The following is a 19,953-nucleotide window of genomic DNA, read 5'->3' as shown; positions in this document are numbered from 1 at the left end:
CAGATGTCCAGCAGTGTCATCAGCTCAGAACCAAGAACCCTTTGGGCAACACGGTGGCTTGGTGGTTAGCACGTTTGCCTCTCAACACTGGGGTCTTGGGTTCAAGTCCCTATCTGAGTGGAGTTTCCATGTTCTCCCTGTGTTTGCGTGGGTTTCCTCCGGGATCTCCGGTTTCCTCCCACAGTCCAAAAACATGGAGGTTAGGTAAATTGGCAGTCAACAAAAAATTCTCCCTGAGTGTGTGTCTTTGTGCGTGTGTGTGCTTGTATGCCCAGTGGTGGATGGTGCTTTGCCACTAGGGTCTGTCCTCTCTCCCCTTCCTGCACCCCATTCAGTCCCCCAGGGGGCTGTGGCTTCCGGTAGAGAGTACGCTGTGCGCAATTGGCTGCCGCTTCTCGCTGGTGTGTGTGTGATTGTCTGTGACTTGTACCTGTGTTAATTGTAAAGCGCCTTGGGAATCTGGAAAGGCGCTATATAAATCGAACATTCATTCATTCAACCCAGTGGAACCCAGCACATCATCTACTCTTCAAATATGTCTGAGCTGCAGGGCCTTCATGGAAGAATTGCAGCCAAAAAGCCATACCTTCACCATGGAAACAACGGCAGGTGACTGGCAGCAGATGCTCTGCAATAATGAATGTCTGCAGGCAACACTGAAGCGTGGTGGAGGTTCAACAGTGAAGCGTGGTGGAGGTTCAACAGTGGAGCATTGTGGGGGTCGTTTGTCTGTCTATATATGTCTTGTCTGTACCAGGTGACTGCTGGATATTGTATCCTTCATTTGGATTACTTCATGGGTTTTGTGTTGTGCACTTTATCCATTAAATCCTGCTTTTCCCTGAGACTGGCGTGATCACTTCCTTTTTTTTTGCACTCCTCGCCCATCTTGGCCCATCTTTTCCAAGATGTTTGGAACAACCTCCTTGCCAAATTCCTTTCAAAACCATGCAAGTGTACCAAATAAGAAATTATGTTTTGAGGCTTGGTCACACCAAATATCAATTTGATTTAGATTTCTCTCATGTTCATTCACTTTACATTGTTAATTGACTAAAACAAGCTATCAAGGTTCCTATTTCTGAAAGAATTCTTACTTTGAAAAATTTTCCACACCTTCCTAAGCAAAGAAACAAATTCTATTTTTTTTCTATATTCTATTCTATTTGGTAAAGTAATATGTATGGTCATCACACTCTCTGGTGTAAGCTCAAATTTTATTTCAAGAATTATTTTTTTAAAGATTTTTGGTTTACTATGTTGATGTTTAAATCGCACAACAATAAATACAGAAGTACAATTAAAATGTACTTAAAAACAGAAGAATTGTCTGCTGCTGAGTCTGCATCTATTTTAAGCTTGCGTCTTATTTAAAAAATACAAATTAAAAAATCATTTTCAGTGCTGAAAGTATAATATCAGATATACAGAGATGAAAATGTTCAAATTTAATTTGTCCGCACCGTAGTGTGCTGCTGTACGTGATCATGTTCGTTCACCTTGACGGGAACCCAATAATTACATATTCATAAGTTGGCATATTTGTGTCAAACCGGTGTGACGCTATTGTTCTCTTTATTACTATTTTAGTCATGTTTAGTCATTTTTTAAATACAGGCGTTCAGTAGATAGAAAGGTTACAACTGGAGTATCAGAATCTATTTTATAATGCGGCTGTAATGTGTGCGGCGGCTGGCGACAGCAGCAGGCCCCGCAGGCGCGTCACGTGACCCGTATTTTGACACCGGAGTCGGTGGTAAAATGTGCCGGAGGTTCCCCCTCATCTCAACGACAACATTACACTGCGTGCACGGAGAGCTCATCTGTGGTATTTACGGCATTGATAAGTACTCCGTAGCCGGTTTTGACTCAGGAGCGTACACCGAGAGTGTATTATTATTGCCACTTTAGTGTTAAAAAGTGAAAGAGAGAGGGGCAGCTATCTAGAGATACATCCAGCAGGAGGGTTGGTAGCAGTCGCCGCACAAGGCCCGACGCCCAGGTAGGTCGCGATTGCCCCGGACGGCGGAGACACGGTCGCACTATGGCCAACATTGCGGTGCAGAGGATAAAACGGGAGTTTAAAGAAGTTCTCAAAAGCGAAGAGGTGAGTTTTGACACGGCCACGTTCGTTCGTCAGGTGTAGGACGGCTGTCGCGGCTAGCTGCCCTGCTAACGCAGCTGAGGTGATTCACATGATAGCGGTGTAGCTAGCCGCTCGCGCAGCGGTTCACGCGCGTACAGCGGTGTAGCGAGCCGCTCGCGCAGCGATTCACGCGCGTACAGCGGTGTAGCTAGCCGCTCGCGCAGCTGATGTGATTCATTAGCCGCTCGCGCAGCGATTCACGCGCGTACAGCGGTGTAGGTAGCCGCTCGCGCAGCTGAGGTGATTCACGCGCTCACGGCGGTGTAGCTAGCCGCCAGTGGTCAGTTAGCACATAGCTGAGGCTCGCGCCCTGGCGGCGCGTGATCGTGTTTAAACGGTCGACTGTCCTTCACCACAAACGCGTCGCTTCGTGTCCCGTCGTGGTCGTTGGGGGTTTAGATGCCGTAGTGTCCCGTCGTGGTCGTTGGGGGTAAAGATGCCGTCGTGTCCTGCTACTGCCCTAACGACGCAGTCTAAGTAGACGCGGCCAAGTTGGATGTAGTTCATTGTGCCGTTTATTCGTGGCGTCCTCGGAGAAACTAGGCAGGCAGTTAGCTACCTGCCCCGGCCATAGCCGCGAGGGAGGGGGCACTTAGCTACCTGTCCCGGCCAAAGCCGCGAGGGAGGGGGCACTGAGCTACCTGCCCCGGCCATAGCCGCGAGGGAAGGGGGCAGTTATCTACCTGCCCCGGCCAAAGCCGTGAGGGAAGGGGCAGTTATCTACCTGCCCCGGCCATAGCCGTGAGGGAAGGGGCAGTTATCTACCTGCCCCGGCCATAGCCGTGAGGGAAGGGGCAGTTATCTACCTGCCCCGGCCATAGCCGTGAGGGAAGGGGCAGTTATCTACCTGTCCCGGCCATGACCGCGAGGGAAGGGGCAGTTATCTACCTGTCCCGGCCATGACCGCGAGGGAAGGGGCAGTTAGCTACCTGTCCCGGCCATGACCGCGAGGGAAGGGGCAGTTAGCTACCTGCCCCGGCCATGGCCGCGAGGGAAGGGGCAGTTATCTACCTGTCCCGGCCATGGCCGCGAGGGAAGGGGCAGTTAGCTACCTGTCCCGGCCATGACCGCGAGGGAAGGGGCAGTTATCTACCTGTCCCGGCCATGACCGCGAGGGAAGGGGCAGTTATCTACCTGTCCCGGCCATGACCGCGAGGGAAGGGGCAGTTAGCTACCTGCCCCGGCCATGGCCGCGAGGGAAGGGGCAGTTATCTACCTGCCCCGGCCAAAGCCGCGAGGGAGGGGGCAGTTAGCTACCTGCCCCGGCCAAAGCCGCAAGGGAGGGTGCAGTTAGCTACCTGCCCTGGCCATAGCTGCGAGGGAAGGGGGCAGTTATTTACCTGCCCCTGCCATAGCCACAGGGGAAGGGGCAGGTATCTACCTGCATCGGCCATAGCCACGAGGGAAGGGGGCAGTTATCTACCTGTCCCGGCCAAAGCCGCGAGGGAGGGGCCAGTTAGCTACCTGCCCCCGCCATAACAGGTCATATTGCAGGGGTAGTTAGCTATCTGCCCCGGCAAAAGCCGCGAGGGAGGGGGCAATTAGCTACGTGCCCCGGCCATAAATGAGGGGGAAGGCTGGTGAGATAGTAGCATATCTACAATACACCGGCGTGGTCTTCCCTGGTTTCGACTCAGCAACTGTTTCATTTTCATTTTTAACCAGGAGCGAATAACAGTGGTAGACATTGGAAACTAGGCTGTAGTAAACATGAATTGGTTTAATTCGCAAATAGTTCAAACGCTTACACGAACGTGTCAGCTGACAGAATTAACGTGTCCGTGCTCATTGGGCCAGTTCAAGTCCAGTCGTAGTTAGTCAGCACAGTGATGATGTGTCTCAGCCTCGATGACCTGCACCGTCAGGGGCTCAAAGTGTCAACTTGTGCCTCATCGGCAGGCTTGACTCGCACCTATATGCCATGGTGAATGTGAAGAGGTTTAATATTTACCCTGATCATTTTATAACAGCGATGTTGTATGACCAATAGTAATGCCACCACATAAAACGTGCAGCGAAGTGGCATGTTTTACTGCAGGTGGCATTGCTAGCCAGCTTTTTAAACGCAAGAACAAAACACCAATGTGTGCTCTTCGCTCACATGTGTGCTTTATACATGCTCAAGTGTTGAATATAAGTACGACAAAACATTTTACACCACACATCTAACTAAACCACTAGTTTTAGACCTGTTTAAAAGCTGAAGCCATACTCTCCCACGTAATTTACAATCCTGGCTCAATATTTATATGCAAGTTATTCACAACCACGTTAGTGTTATTTGTTATTACATTCGCCCGCTTTAGTTTGCAGTTATTACGATTATTTGACATTATTTTTCAAATAATAAAACTACTATAAGGCTAATAATAAGTTTAATGATAATGTAATAGTAATGTAATCCTTATTGTCCACAGACAAGTAAAAATCAGATTAAAGTGGACCTGGTGGATGAGAACTTCACAGAACTCAAGGGAGAGATTGCAGGACCACCCGACACACCTTATGAAGGTGAAACCAGACACCAAGGCACCTAGTGTAGCCCCAAAGGAGACACACTTCCTCTTGGGGATATTAGGATGCCATGGTTAACACACTGGGATTTCTGATCACATCTATTTTAGTTAGAACCCAAATAGAGCTTTTAAACCAGTTGAAATGCTCTGTTGTTTACACCCGTGTGTAGGTCATGCTCTATTGGAGAAGTAGGCTGTTGTTTTTCCACTCTGTATTACAAAAAGCACTGTGAGAGCTCAAGGAAGTAGTGAACTGTAGACATTTCGTTCTGAGATGAAATATTTGTTACGCTAAGAACTTTGTCCATATGAAAAATAATGACACCAAAGAAGGACACAAGCCAGTGGTATGAAGGAACACTTGTATATTATATCTGAATGATTAGTGTAAGTACATAAGGTGTGGTGTAGAATTGTAATCATCAATCATTCTAATAATAATATTCTGAAAAGTAATGTGTAGTAATCATCTTTAATATTATGTTTAAGCCATTATTGTTGCTATTGTATTTTGCACTGTTCAGTTAAATTATCTTTTAGTAGAAATTGTGTAAAAACAAATATATTAGCATTCTGATGAACAGTAACACTGCTCACAGCACATAAGGGGGAGCTGTGAGTTGGCTTTTGATTGGTTCTGGCATCTCTGGATATTCCTTTGTTGTTGTTTTCTGTGTTCTCTGCATCATGTGATATATGCATATGTTTGGTCCTCAGGTGGTAGATACCAGCTAGAAATAAAAATTCCAGAAACGTATCCATTCAATCCACCAAAGGTATGTGTGTACCAGAGCCAGGTTAATGTGCCTAATCTGGTTCTGCTGGATTTGACATGCACTGAAGTGTCTGTCTGTGTCTGTCTGTGTCTGTCTGTGTCTGTCTGTGTCTGTCTGTGTCTGTCTGTGTCTGTCTGTGTGTGTGTGTGTGTGTGTGTGTGTGTGTGTGTGTGTGTGTGTGCAGGTGGTTTACTTGGGGATTTTGTCAAATGAAACTAAAGGAAATGTGGATGGCTTTAGTCACAGGGCTCTGACCATTACTCTGCAATTGAAAAGTGACCTGTAGATTTTTGTTTATGCATTGTTGTATCTGTGATGCACAGTGACTTTGTGACACTGGGAGTTCCACTTACTCCCCTTCCTCTCTGCTTCTTTACTCCAGGTACGGTTTATCACTAAGATTTGGCATCCAAACATCAGCTCAGTAACTGGTGCCATATGCCTGGACATTCTGAAGGACCAGTGGTAAGACATTTCAGTGGATGATGTGGTGGTATGAAGATATGATGATGTGATGCAATGATGTAGTGATGTGATGATGTGTTGGTGATGTTTTTTTACATTTGGGAACTGTTCTAAAATGAAAGATCACACAGTATTCAAATTTGCCCCTTTTCATTCATGCATTGTCATTCAGTCATTCTTTATTTGACATTAATACAGTGCTATAACTAAATCTTGCCGTAAATCTTCTGCTGCTGTCTAAAGCCTCTTCTGCACTGCCTTTCCCTGTGGAAGGGTTTATTTTTCCTTTATCACTGTGTTACTGTATGTGGGCACCTAGTCCCCAGAAACTGTGTATGTCCTGTGGACTGAAGTGTTATAAATCATGTCTGTCCCCCAGTCCTGCTCCGACAGACACAAGTGTTTTTGAACACCACTGGTTAACAGGGGCAGCGTGGTTAGAATTACACAGTGGAATTGTTCTTCATAGCTCACATCATACATCTGGAAATGTTAATGTTCCTGAGTATGAATGGGACGTATCACAGATATGGCAGGACTCCAGAAAAAAATACTCAATGCGCTAGTGGTTTCTAAAATGAAAACTTTTCCTAGGCACCATAATAATATACAAACTGATATCATTGTAACACTTGCCTCAGGATCCTAACTCCGATCATTTCTGTTTTGTCATTTTCAACAAGCTAACTCTTAGTGCTAAAGTTTCAGCTCAGCTACAGCTGCTTTGCGAGTCCCGCTGTTGATCGAATTCCTGTGAGCATGTATGCATTTGTTGATGAGTAGAGACATCCATGTGACTGGGAGCTAAAGTATTGACTTTAAAAATACAAACTCAAAAGAAAACGATGGATATTTTAATGCTTTTGTATCACCTGTCATAGGCTTGTCATGATACTAAGAATTACATACTTAAAAAAATATTGAAATTCGATACCATTTTCGATACCAAAGTCAGATACTGTGCTAATTTCCGTTTTAAAGCCTTTTTATTTTTTTTTTATAAACAAACAAATGAATGTTGCTTTATGTTTGAAAATGCTTGAAATTGTAACTTCATTTCACAACAAATAGCTGTCTGACTGAACAGTTCTCTTGTATTACGTTAACAAATACGAGCCACTTGTAATTCCAGGACGAAACATGAGAGAACGTGAAGACGTTAAGATTGGGAGTTTTGAAAATAAACAACCATTAAATAATGTGATAAAACAGCAAATAATTTTGAGTATATGTATAAATATTTAACTTATCCCAACAAACATGCGACGTCAGAAAGACATTAAAATCATGTCTGTATCACATCGGTCAGTCCAGACCCATTTTTGCATGTCCGGTGGACGTTCAAAACTGGTTCAAAATCTGACAGTGTGACTAGGACCTTAACTTAACATGGATGTCTATGACGAGTTTTCTATCTGAACGTCTGACTAGGACCTTTATTGGATGTCAGTGGACTGACGTTCAAAAGATGTTTAAAAAAGACGTCGCAAAAACTTTCATTCTGGCTTTTCAGTGGACGTCTTTTGAACGTCTGACAAAGTGTCTTTATTGAAATATTGAAATGGACCTTGAAAGTGACATACAAGTGTTTCAATTCCACAAGGTGTATGAACCCTGCAAACATGTCTTTGTTCATTGCGCTGAAGCGCGGCGCACGCGAGGTTGTGCACCGCTTGAATTTTGTAACTTCGCGAGCGCTGCGCCTAAGGTGAAATTCAATTCAAATTCAATTCTAGTACCAATATTTCCCAGTACGTTAAACTTAATTAAGTTAAATATTTATACATATACTCGAAATGATTAGAAATATTGAGCTTTTTATCACATTTAATGGTTGTTGATTTTCAAAATGCCCAATCTTAACGTCTTCACGTTCTCTCATGTTTCATCCTGGAATTACAAGAGGCTCGTATTTGTTAACCTAATACAGGAAAACTGTTCAGTCAGATAGCTATTTGTTGTGAAACTTAAGTAGTTACAATTTCAACATTTTCAAGTACTTTAGCCTAAATTCCAGCACTTTTCAAACCTGAAACACAAAGCAGTATTAACATTCGTCAGGTAAGTGTTCATTCCCCTGTTGTTGAGGGGTGTTTCTTTTATACTACCACATATAGTTTCGGACAACACTGCAAAGCAGAAAGTATAAACGCCTCCACCGCTCGCGGAGGTTCGCGCGAGGTGGGCGGAGTCAAGCGCTATGGTCACTCAACCAGGCTTTAGCGCCCTTCGTTGAAATGTTCCAAAAGCACCGCTTGCAAACTGGCTTGTTCATGTCCTTCGGTTTTCCATCTGTATCTGCTTCGAATCCAACAGCACTGCGTTTGCTTTAGCTGCCATTTTAGCATTACAAACTGTACTGTGCATTACGGCAGCTTGGGTGGGTCAAACGAAAGCGCATTTTATGTAAAAGAATCGATACTTAAGAGAAACGAGTATTGTACCGTTTCAGAATGTTCAGTATCGATACGTATCAATATATCGATTTTTGGTGACTAACCTGTCACCACTGCAGAGTGAAATAATTCTATTACTTGCAAATTAATATTTTAATAATTCAATAATTATTTAATAATTATAATTTTAGTCTCAGTCTGGAGCCCTGCATGGTATGATTGACCCTGTGTGGTGATAATGAATTTGTAGAAATATTAAGATTTTGACAAACTGTATGTATTTTTAAACCCAGTCCTGTTCTGTCTTTGTGCGTGTGTGTGCATGTGTGTGTGCGTGTCAGGGCGGCGGCAATGACTCTCCGCACAGTGTTGTTGTCCCTACAAGCCCTGTTGGCGGCTGCAGAACCAGACGACCCCCAGGATGCAGTTGTAGCTAATCAGGTGTGGACTGGGTCATTATTTGCAATAATTTATTTTTCTCAAATTCTGATTATATTGAGATTCATGCCTTAAGCTTGCTGGAAGGTTAATTCATGGTTTGTAGTCCTGGGTTAACTGATGGTATTCGTGTCCTTGATGATCGGACATGAGGTCCATCACAAAACCTCGGTACTCAGAATGCCTGAGAACAGAGAGATTTTATTTTGCTGTATACTGTGCTGTGAGTTCCAAGATCAAAGTATAAGTAGGTGGTTCAGAAGATGCTCACCAATACACATAAAAAGAAGCATCATCCAGAGGACAAAACAAGCATCCCAGGAGTGTGTTTGTAAAGGATGTGGTACAGGATTAGATTTATGATCACAAACAGTCACAAACACTGCTCTCAGATGACACTCCCAGAAAATTCATTTTGTACTGTGCTTTAAATGTCCCCAGTATAAAAAGAATTCAAGATGCATTTGTACTGTTAGTTGTCCCTAGTACAAACAGAACCAGAGATGCATTTTGACTGTCTTTGCTGTCAACTGTATTTGCTGTCCAGAGATTCATTATGACTGTGTTTGCTGTCCACAGTATAAACAGAACCCAGAGATGTTCAAGCAGACAGCGCGGCTCTGGTCACACGTGTATGCAGGCGCTCCTGTCTCTAGTCCAGACTACACACGCAAAATAGACAAACTCTGTGCTATGGGCTTTGATAAAGTGAGTATCTCATCACAAACACTCACGGGGTAGATACACTGATGAAAACACAGCATGCAGGATAAATAAACTGCTAAGAACTAGAGTCTAGTTAAACATTTGTTAATTCAGTTTATTTTTTTAATTAATTTACATGTTAATTCAAATGTCAAAGGTTTAGTCATTGTTTTGTTCACTTTCAGTGCCATTTTTAACAGATATTTTACTGTGTACTTTAAAGGTTTACCTCTCGTCTGATACTGGCTGAGTGTTTTTTGATTTAGTGTTTTGGGCTATAACCTTTGTAAATGTAAATGTTCCATATTTTGTCAATTGTGATTTTTCACCGCAATCGAAATTTGTCCTCCGCTTTTTACGCATCTGTGCAGTTAGAACACACGCACACACACACACACACACACTCAGGGTACCCGCGGGTCCTTAAAAAGTCTTAAAATGTCTTAAATTTAGTTTTCCATATTCAAGGCCTAAAAATGTCTTAAAATGTCTGGAATTTTATGAGGGGAGGCATTAAATTATTATAAGTGTGTGTTGTTCAGTTGTTCTGGCGCGATGTGAACTTTGCCGAATCTAGCGCTAATGCAGAAAATAACCGCTCCAGGGTCCTAGTGCTAGATTCCTAGCGAAGGAGTATACGGCCTCAACAACGTCAACAATTTTCCAATGATGTACATCATTCAGGTAGTGGTAGCAGAAATGTTTAACCTACACTTTAGTTTAAGGAACAAAAACATTTTCTAAAACCACAATTCACTGATTAGCCTAGCCTAACCTGTTTAAGCAAATTATGTTACCATATTAAAAGTAAATAATAAAATGACGGTTTTCTCTCTTTGCTAGTTAGGTATTCAGTCATCCAATAAAACATAATGCTACAGTCAATATAAACAAAGACAAAGTAAAATTAGCAGTGTGGCATCTTGGTAGTCTAACCTTGCTACAACCTTTTGCAGTATGGCTAAAGCCCACCAACTCCATGCCACCCAACATGCTAACAAACTCTTTTCAAACTAGAAATCACAGCCACATTAGAATTATTGACATTAATTCTACACTGACATTAGAATGGAAACATTATTTGACAAGATTCGACTAACCCACACGGTTTCCCTTATTGATGTTTCCGTAGTTTGAATTACTTGCCAATATAATGTTAACATTATTTATAGTGATCCTAGCAGACCTAGCAGTGGAGTGAGCAGGCAAAGTCATTTCACTAGCCTTACTGCAAAGCTCCTCTGACTACATAGTCACTTAACAAAACATTTAGGCTGCATACCGTAATATACTTCCTCAGGTGGGACGGTGAATTTTGGTATGCAGTGATATAGTTTGTTTTTGGCAAACAAAGCATGCATTTAAAATGATAGGAATGATTCATCCGTTCAGAAAACTGGAACATTTTGTCGAGATACGGCCATGGGTGCAAAAGAGCATGCCAGGGTTGCCAGCTCTCACGCATTGAGCGTGAGACACACGCATTTGACCGTTTTCACATGCTCTCACGCCACAGTTCCGATATCTCACGCCGAAAAAAAATCTAGTTTATTTACCTCTGATCTATATCTATCAACCCCCGGCGATCGCGATATAATACTTAATTTGTGTCCATTTTTCACCGCCCCGGTAACGTTCGCCACCCCCCGATCAACAATTTACACTCGCCACCAAGTCCAGGTTCAAATCTCCCTCCAAGCGATCTTGAAAAGTTGGCAACCCTGGCATGCTCCATCACCGCCGTCTCCGCTCATATTGCTGTTATTTAGGAAAAGAACGACTAGCGACACCGAACTTGATTTTACACCTCACAGACACATCCTTGATTGCTGATAGGCTGTCACCTGTGAAAATACTATCGGGGGAGGGGAGGAGAGTTGTGTGTGGAAGTAACGAGTAACGAGAGCTGGACAGAAATGTAGTGGAGTGATAAGTACTGTATTTGTTATTCAACTGTAGTGAAGTGAAAGTCATAAGTATTAAAAAAAAAAATCAACTTAAGTAAAGTACAAATACTCAAGAACTGTACTTAAGTACAGTACTTAAGTAAATGTACTTCGTTACTGCCCACCTCTGGGTTAGGTGCTTTGCTCAAGGGGACCTCAGTCATGGCCTCAGGTCTGGGAATTGAACCCACGACCCTCCGGTCACAAGACCAGTTCCCTACCTCTAGACCATGACTGCTCAGTTGCAGTTGTGTAGATGTTTTTTAAGAACTGAAGTATTACACTTTATTTTTTTCTTTACTATTTTGTAACAACATGCATCAGAGTTGTTGAGAGAGGTGTAGGTACAGCCGTATATCAGCAGCACCTGGGCAGTAATGGGTTTTGATTAAAGTTTCGTAGTGTACAGCCTGGGACAGGAGCAGACAGGCTAACTGCGTTCTCACTAAACCAAACACTGGTGTCTTTTAATGAGGGTGATGAGGGTGCTGTTGTCTAGAGCAACTCACAGAATCACCTGACCTGAGCAACCTGCCAACAGCTGTTCTTGATGCAATTATCGGTTTTCTTATTGAAGCAATTCTTATTCATCTAAGGCAGGATTGATATAGAAGACACATGGACAATTTGATTTATTTATTAAGAATAGAATAGTTCAAATAGTAGAATTAGTTATAGCACTTGTACCCTAATAAGCCACTTTAGTAGACTTACCTACACTTTATGATTGGAGCTTCCCTGCAGCATAAAATCAGCTGAGCGAGTTTTCAGTGAATCCGTTTCAATGTGAATCCACATCAGAATGGGAAGATCAAGAAGACTGGGTGATTTTGACCAAGGCATGGGTGGTCTTCAGTGCTAGACTACCTGGGGCCAGTATGGCACCAGTATGGTAACCTTGTTTTTTGTGTGCAGTGGTGGAGAATATACCAAGAATGGTGATGCTGAGAAAAAAAACATTCAAGGGGATCCTGTGGATGTAAACGGTTATTTTTTGAGAGGTCAGACGAGGATGTCAAGAACTCTGTGGAACACTGGTGCACCAGCTAACGTGTCTGATTGCACAAGTTATGGGCTATAATAGCAGATGACCATTTGGGTTACCTAAGCTGTCTAAGGGAAACAGAAAGACCAAACTCCAGTGGACAAATGAGTGCAGAAACAGTGGAGAAACATCACTTGGTCAGACTAACTCAGATTTGTGTTTCATTATGCCGATGGGTCAGAGTTTGTTGCAGGCAGCATGATTTGATGAGCTCTGACTAACAGTTCTGGTGTGGGGGGGGGGGGGGGGGGGGATGTTTGCTTGGCACACCCTGATACTTTGACCAAGTACATCTTTTCATGGCAGCTGTTTACCCTGTGGCAGAAGGGCACTTTCAGAAGGACAGTGCACCACACCACATGGGTCGTGTAGTCATGGATGGGTTCCAGGAACATGACAAGCAGTTTTTCTTGCAACTGCGAGAAGCCGTCCTGTCTGCAGGATATCCTGTCTGGGTGAAGATTCCTGCAGAACAATTTCAGCACCTAGTGAAATCTGTGCTGTGATAAATTGTAGTTCTGAAGGAGGAGGTCCTCTGGACTAGTAGATGGATGTCTCTAATGAAGTGGCCAAGTTATCAAGTGTGTTTGATGGCTCAGGTGCGGTTGGCTGAGAATGCAGCAAAGTTGTTTCTGGGCATATACATAACAGCTATGCTGCTGCTTTGCTGTACATCTCTTGAAAGATTTTTTTTAAATTCCTCCATGTCAGCGGAGGAAAATCAAAACTGATGTAGGGAGATCAAGTTTTTCTTTTCTTTTTTCTTTATTTATTTATTTTAGAAGATTGTTTGCTTCTTGGTTGTGTAAGCAAACTTGACTCGCGAAGTTGCCTTTAGGTTAAATATCGCCTTTAACCTTGCTATGTACTGAGCTGCTGGGTCTTGTAGTTTTTTATTTAACGGTTATAGTAACTGTTATATCGTATGTATTATGACCAGTATCTATCTTTGTAATCTTTGTTGTTACTGCCTCTTTCTTGAGTTGTTCTTGCCAAACATAAATCGGTGATTATTTACTGTGTTGGCTGCTTTGAGATGGTGTGACTATTATTATTTTTATTATTATAATTTTTTATTTTTTTTTGCAGAACGCTGTAATAGTCGCGTTGTCATCAAAATCCTGGGATGTGGAGACAGCAACAGAGCTGTTGCTTAGCAACTGAATCCAGCCTGAGACCACAACCACCAATTCCCTCATTACCAATTTTCAGCCTCTGATTCCACCTCACACCGGACTCCCTACATGGACAATGTGCACCTCTGCACCCTCAAGCAGCAATGTCTTTACCATCTTACTGACTTTCCCTCTATTGCCCTTCTCCTCCCTCTCTCTCAGCCCCCATTTGCACACCTATTCTATTCTTCACTTTTTTTGACCGTTTGTCTGCATCTCGCACACACCTGTCTCCCTTTAATTTTGCTTTCATCCTTTTGGGTTAAACGTGCCTTTCCTTTGGTCCTTTTTCAATAAAGTTCCTTCCTTATGTTCATCACCATCATCCTCCTCCACGCCCTTGGACTTGTCATGTGACTCGTACCCTGATGCTGGACTGTCCCAGACTCCTCTAACATTTTGCACAATCACCTGAGCCCTTTTATGTGGAATTACATTTTTACAGTGACAGTAAGTCAGACAAACAGAAATAAAGTGGATAATACACACAGCGCAGTTCTAATCAAGACTGGAATATGAATTAAAGGAAAAGAAAACCCATCAAAACCACACCAAATGAACAAAACGACTGGTGTGGAAACAGGAAAAAAAGATTTCATCTGTAAATAAAGCTATTAAAGCCTGTATAAATTACAGCAATGTGGTAATGCTTTTATTTATTATTGTTTTAAAGAAATGGTAAAATAAACAAATCCATTTTTCGTGGCTAATTAAGCAATTTCATTGTGGAATATGTGATGTGTTTCTTTTCCATAGAGGCCTTTTATTCTGAAATGTGGCCTGCTGTAGCAAACCAATTAACATGAATTAATTAAACTGGTATGGCATGAGTGAAATCTAATCAGGGGGTTTCAGGAAATTAAACATTTCTTTTGAATGTCTTGAAGATATCAGATTTAAATACAAGCTAATTATGTCATTCCACAGTTGACCTTAGTTTAAAATCTTGTCCTGTATGAGGACCACTGACTTCAGCAGACATTCATAGGAGCAACATCGGGTCGTGCTGGGACCTCTGGTTCCTATCCAGGCTGCTTTAAGAAACAGATGAAGTGAAAACTCCACCTATCACCTGGTTTCTTTGCTGAATCAGGTTTCCTGGAAGTGGAAAAGTTAAACTGTTCAGGGCCTTAGACTTGAATAGCCCAGCACTTGTATAAATGCACACAGTACTGTTTTATAACAGCTTAACTTAGAACCTTAATTTGATCACATTTCACTTTTCAAACCAAACAGGATGTGTTCAGAGGTTCAGGAGCATAATTTCTAGGGTTAAAATACAGTAAGTGAACATGACTTGAAGAAGCATGGGGAGTGGGTGATAATCGATGGCATTATAGAGAGCCAGTACAGCAAGAAGCAGAAGTCCTCTTGCAACTGAACCTCAAAAGCCAGACTGGAGCAAGCATAATAACGAAGAGCAGATAAAGTGTGGGCACTCTGTCCACTTACACTATATTGCCAAAGGTTTTCACTCATCCATCCAAATTCTCATAATCAGGTGTTCCAGTTACTTCCATGGCCACGGGTGTATACTTTCTGCAGAATCGATCACCACAGACATCCAAACTGTCTGCAGAATCGAACACCACTTTCTGCAAACACCAACTTTCTGCAGAATCGATCACCACAGACATCCAAACTGTCATGTGGCCTTCAGATTAGTTCAAGAACAGTGTGCAGAGAACTTCATGGAATGGGTTTCCATGGTTGAGCACAAGCTGAGCTATCAACCGATCACCACGTGGTGGTGATTTGGATCAGATGGCGGGTGAGGATGCCGGACAGACCTGGCAGACTCAAACGTATCGTGAGGGTTTGTTTGGAACATCTGGCAGAGGAACTTGTTTGAAAGATCCCACATCCAGCAGAGCTTTGACCGCATCCAGAGGGAGACCGGGAGACATTGAGTACAAGTGGGCCTTGTGTGGGCGGACCAGAGCTGTGGCCGCAAGGTTGTCGGTGCCTGTCGCGGCGGCAATCCCCAAACCCGATGGTGGACACCTCGGATAAGGAAGGCTGTCATGTTGAAGAAAAAGTCCTATCAGGCCTGGTTGGCTTGTGGGTCTCTGGAGGCAGCAGGCAGGTAAAGGGGGGGCCAAGCGGATCGTAGCTTTGACTGTTGCAAAGGCAAAAACTTGGAAAGTGACTTTCGATTTGCTCTGAGAAGTTTCTGGCAAACCGTCAGGCAACTCCAGAGGGGAGTTTACACTATAAACATTGAGGCTGGATATCTGTTGACCTCAACTAGGGATGTCATTAGGCAGTGGAAGGAATACTTCGAGGATCTTCTCAATCCCACCATCACGTCTTCCGCAGAGGAAGCACAACTGGAGGCCTCAGATGGGGGTTTGTTCATCACTTGTTCGAGGTGACCAGGGTAGTTGTGAAACTCCTTGGCGGCAAGACTCCAGGGGGTGATGAGATCCGCCCTGAGTTCCTTAAGGATCTGGATGTTGTGAGACTGTCCTGGCTGACACACATGTACATCGTGGGCAGTGCCTCTGGAACGGCAAATCGGAGTGGTGGTTCCCCTTTTTAAGAAAGGGGACCGGAGGGTGTGCTCCAACTATCAGGGGATCACATATGCAGGGGTACTGGAGAAGAGTGTTCGGTCGATAGTTGAATCTCTGTTAGAGGAACAATGGTCAGGCGAATCTGTGTGGCGTCTGCAGTGTTGCAGACGTACCGGACCATTGTGATGAAGAGAGCTGAGCCAAAAGACAAAGGTCTCAATTTACTGTTCAATCTACGTTCCGACTCTTACCTATGGTCACGAGCTCTGGATAGTGGCTGAAGATAAGATCGCAAATACAAGCAGCTGAAATGAGTTTTCTCTGCAAGGTATCCGGGCTGTCCCTTAGAGAGTATGGTCATCCGGGAGAGGCTCGGAGTAGAGTCGCTGCTCCTCTATGTAGAGAGGAGCCAGTTAAGGTGGCTCAGTCTTCTGGTTAGGATGCCACCTGGGTGCCTTCCTGGTGAGACCCCAGGACATGCTGGAGACATTATATCTCTCAGCTGTCCTGGGAACACCTCGGTATCCCCCCAGAAGAGCTAGAAGAGGTGGCCGGAGAGAGAGAAACCTGGGCCTCTGCTTAGGCTACTGCCCCCGTGACCTGGACCCACATAAGCGGAGGACAACGGATGGAATGGATGGTCGAGCGGCTGTATGTGTCCTCACAAATGTGCTTCTGGAAGAAAGGTCAAAAATCCCCTTGTGGACAACCTTGCCAGAAGAGTTGAAGCTGTTCTAGCTGCAAAGGGTGGACCAACATCATAGTGAACCCTATGGATTAGGCTCATATGTGAGTCAGGGAAGGTGAGCGAATACACCTAAATAAAATATAGACTTAAAAAATGTTTTGGTGACTTATGGAATAAACAGGATTTGGTTCTTCTAAAGTTAAGGACGTCTCAAATGTAGACGTGAATATAAGTGATTTTCTTTCATGTGCACAAGGTGAGGGGTCTATACAAAAAGCAGTTAGCCAGTCAGGGCTGTGTATATACAGTAACAGGAAACGGACAGATGGCTCATCAAGCGCATGCTGAGACGGACGGGCTCTGCACTCACGCGATGAGGTATGTCCGTGCATACAGCCCCCCAGAAGGGAGCCGGCAGACTAGGGTGCTTAGATTTCAGAAAAGCACAACACAGTCACAATTTGCAATAATGATTTATTGGATATATTTGCTCTGTCAATTGTGTGTGCATGAACGAGAGAGACCAAAGATTCTAATAGAAGTCTGTGTGGTCCTCATGGTGTCCTGTTGTGTGTGTGTGTATGTATGTGTGAGTGTGTGTTGTAACACTTACCCCATGCTGAATGAACACCTGTTATCGCCTTCGAGTCAGCTTAAGCTTTGGTTTCACACAGACACCAGTCGTGACAAAAGTCCGTTTTGTAGCGCTCTCTTTTGGAGATACTTATCACTGCGCGCGGTGCCTCTGCAACAAATGAAAATCGAAGGCAACTCAATATTTTTCTCAACATGTCAGCATTTGTGGAAAATATTCTTGTCTTTAATGAGCATGAATTAATAGACCAACCTTTTTAGGGCCCAATTAAAATATATTTTATTTCATTTACCTGCAGTTTTGGAGGTTTATCACACTGCAGACTGTTTTCAACCACAGTACGTACAGACAGATAGATAGACAGACAGACAGATATTTTGCAAATTCATTGTTTGGCTTAGCCTGATAGCTCATACTTTACGTATTTTTATGTCGTAAAACTACAGATGAGCAGCATGTTTGATACATTGCTAAATGACCCCATTAAAGTCTTCCCCAGCAGCAACATGTATATTGGGTCGCTCGATTTACAGAGTGAGCATTGTGGTCCCTGCTGATGAGATGCCGGGTTCTTATCAGTACCATCTCATCATCTCCATTACCTGCTTGCTCGCCCACCTGCCACGTGGCTGATTGACAGCTGAATAGCTGCATTGCTCGATGAGGCGATGTGGACGGAGCGCATCTGGTTTCGTCCTGTGTCCTCTGGCTCGCTATGTGATAGCCCGGGGTCCTGTTCCGTGTCTGAACCAGAGCGAGCGGTAACGCCTCTTTCAAAAACATTTAATGGAATGGTTTGAGATGCGGCAGAGACCACAGAGCAGGTGTAAGGCAGCAGATGCACGCACTGTACAGGGTGTAGTTGGGTTTTAGATTGTTATGTTAGCTTGCATAGTCGAACATTAGGCCTCTCCACTTTCTGAACGCGCCGCTTAACATCGATTTGAATTTTTGCATCGATTTGAAACTTTCTTTGTGACATGCACAGGATGACATCATTTGTGTGCTTTGCGATACTGTTTTTGGAGGGTAGGTGTTCAAAGCATGTTTTCTCTTCTATGTATGTATGCTTGCTGTTGTCATGAGTACTCAGTACTCAGGAAAAGGTTTTTCCTAATTCCCACCCAGGCAGTTTCTGCTTGCCTCTGTTGGCCCTGGCTTGCTCATTAGGGATCTGAACGCATGTGTTTATAAAACTGCTATGTGACAACTACGTAACTCATACTTTTTGAGTTAGAGTATTTGAGCTAATTATAGTCAGTCACTCGATTTATCTTCAGTAATATTGCCACAACAGTCTTCTTTGTTACAGACACAGATTATGCCTGCTCTCCAACAAAATTCCATGAACAGATTGTATTTAATACTTGCCTGAACAAATAAGTTGAACAATAGTATTATGTATATGTGTATGTATACGTAAGTGTGTCTGTGTGTGTGTGTGTGCATACGTGTGTGTGTTGTGGACTACAGTAGCCCACTGTGCCCAGGGTTACTATGCTCAGCAGCTACTCAACGATCTTATGGAGAATTACTCGAATGCCTTGCGCCCTGTGGATGACACAGATGCAACCCTCAACGTCACCCTGCAGATTACGCTGTCTCAGATAAAAGACATGGTGAGTGCCACACACACACACATGCCCGAGTGTACATACACTCATCTACAGAGAAATACACCCTTCTCTGTTTTGCTGAGCATATACACCTTGAGTATACAACACACAGGTGTGCAAATAGCACAGACTGATGTTAGGAAGAGACCCGCATAGTTGGGTACTATGGACATAGCAAAACCTCATAATGTAGAAACATATGTTTACAGACCACCAGAGACTATGTCCATCAGTGTCCTGTCACTGTCCATCAGTGTCCTGCCACTGTCCCATCAGACCACCAGAGACTGTGTCCATCAGTAATTTCTAGGGTTAAAATACAGTAAGTGAACATGACTTGAAGAAGCATGGGGAATGGGTGATCACTGTCCATCAGAACTTGGTTTGGCTGTGGATATTCCATGAAATATTCCTCTTAGATTCGAAGTCTGAAGACTAGACAAGTGATGACATCTTCTCGTGAGCTCCAGAGTGGGTCTCCTTTTACACTTTGTGAGAACGCTGCAGGAGTATGACGTTGTTAGGTGTTGTTAATAGTCCTGACCCTCGTCTCTGTGGGGGCAGGTTGTCTGGACAAGGCTGGGTTTCACTGACCTACTGATTTCACCTCCGACCTCCTTATACAACAATGCACATAGACCTTCATGCAGCTGTATGTGTGTATGTGTGTGTGAGAGAGACACTGCAATCATGCATGTTTTTTGTTAGAGGAAGAGATGATGGCAGTGAAGTAATGTTGAAAATGTAATGGTGTGAAAGCAGCACTCAGCAGACTGAGGTCTCAGGTTTCAGTTGGTGTTGTTTGGCTTAATGAGTGTATGTGTGTGTAAACTCCGCCACCCAATACAGTGCATTAGTCATGACTGAGGTCATAAAGGAAAATATGCAAATTGCACATTGTCATCTAATGAATCACTTCTTTTATTGTGT

General features: G+C 43.6%; 2 protein-coding genes across 3 annotated transcripts in view; both read left to right on the top strand.

Moving 5' to 3' along the window:
* The first annotated feature begins 1,719 nt into the window (after positions 1-1,719).
* Positions 1,720-14,318, top strand: ube2ka (ubiquitin-conjugating enzyme E2Ka (UBC1 homolog, yeast)). 2 transcript variants are annotated; one of them, XM_076988358.1, is made up of 7 exons: positions 1,720-2,107; positions 4,564-4,657; positions 5,380-5,438; positions 5,821-5,903; positions 8,641-8,740; positions 9,317-9,445; positions 13,523-14,318. In XM_076988358.1, exons 1-7 carry the CDS (start codon positions 2,045-2,047, stop codon positions 13,595-13,597), a joined length of 603 nt encoding a protein of 200 aa, XP_076844473.1. In that variant the 5' UTR covers positions 1,720-2,044; the 3' UTR covers positions 13,598-14,318. The 2 variants fall into 2 exon arrangements, with proteins under 2 accessions (XP_076844473.1, XP_076844479.1); XM_076988364.1 differs by lacking the exon at positions 1,720-2,107 and adding an exon at positions 2,205-4,070.
* Positions 14,319-17,178: 2,860 nt separating this feature from the next.
* LOC143508785 (neuronal acetylcholine receptor subunit alpha-9-II) overlaps positions 17,179-19,953 on the top strand; it is a 6,405-nt gene continuing 3,630 nt past the window's right edge. The window contains exons 1-2 of the mRNA XM_076997416.1: positions 17,179-18,436; positions 18,881-19,026. Of these exons, the coding sequence (XP_076853531.1) occupies positions 18,388-18,436; positions 18,881-19,026 (195 nt within the window). The 5' untranslated portion in view covers positions 17,179-18,387. The remainder of the gene's footprint in view (positions 18,437-18,880; positions 19,027-19,953) is intronic.

Source organism: Brachyhypopomus gauderio, chromosome 2 (assembly GCF_052324685.1).
Source record: "Brachyhypopomus gauderio isolate BG-103 chromosome 2, BGAUD_0.2, whole genome shotgun sequence".
Classification (NCBI taxonomy): domain Eukaryota; kingdom Metazoa; phylum Chordata; class Actinopteri; order Gymnotiformes; family Hypopomidae; genus Brachyhypopomus; species Brachyhypopomus gauderio.
Note: the sequence above shows the minus strand (reverse complement) of the source record. Positions and strands in the feature narration are given on the sequence as shown.

Bases quoted from the DNA above. Each gene is read 5' to 3' on its own strand.
- ube2ka (XM_076988358.1), top strand. From the start codon at position 2,045: ATGGCCAACATTGCGGTGCAGAGGATAAAACGGGAGTTTAAAGAAGTT. The intron at 5,439-5,820 runs GTATGTGTGTAC...TCTTTACTCCAG, and splicing joins ATCCATTCAATCCACCAAAG to GTACGGTTTATCACTAAGAT. The intron at 8,741-9,316 runs GTGTGGACTGGG...TGCTGTCCACAG, and splicing joins ATGCAGTTGTAGCTAATCAG to TATAAACAGAACCCAGAGAT.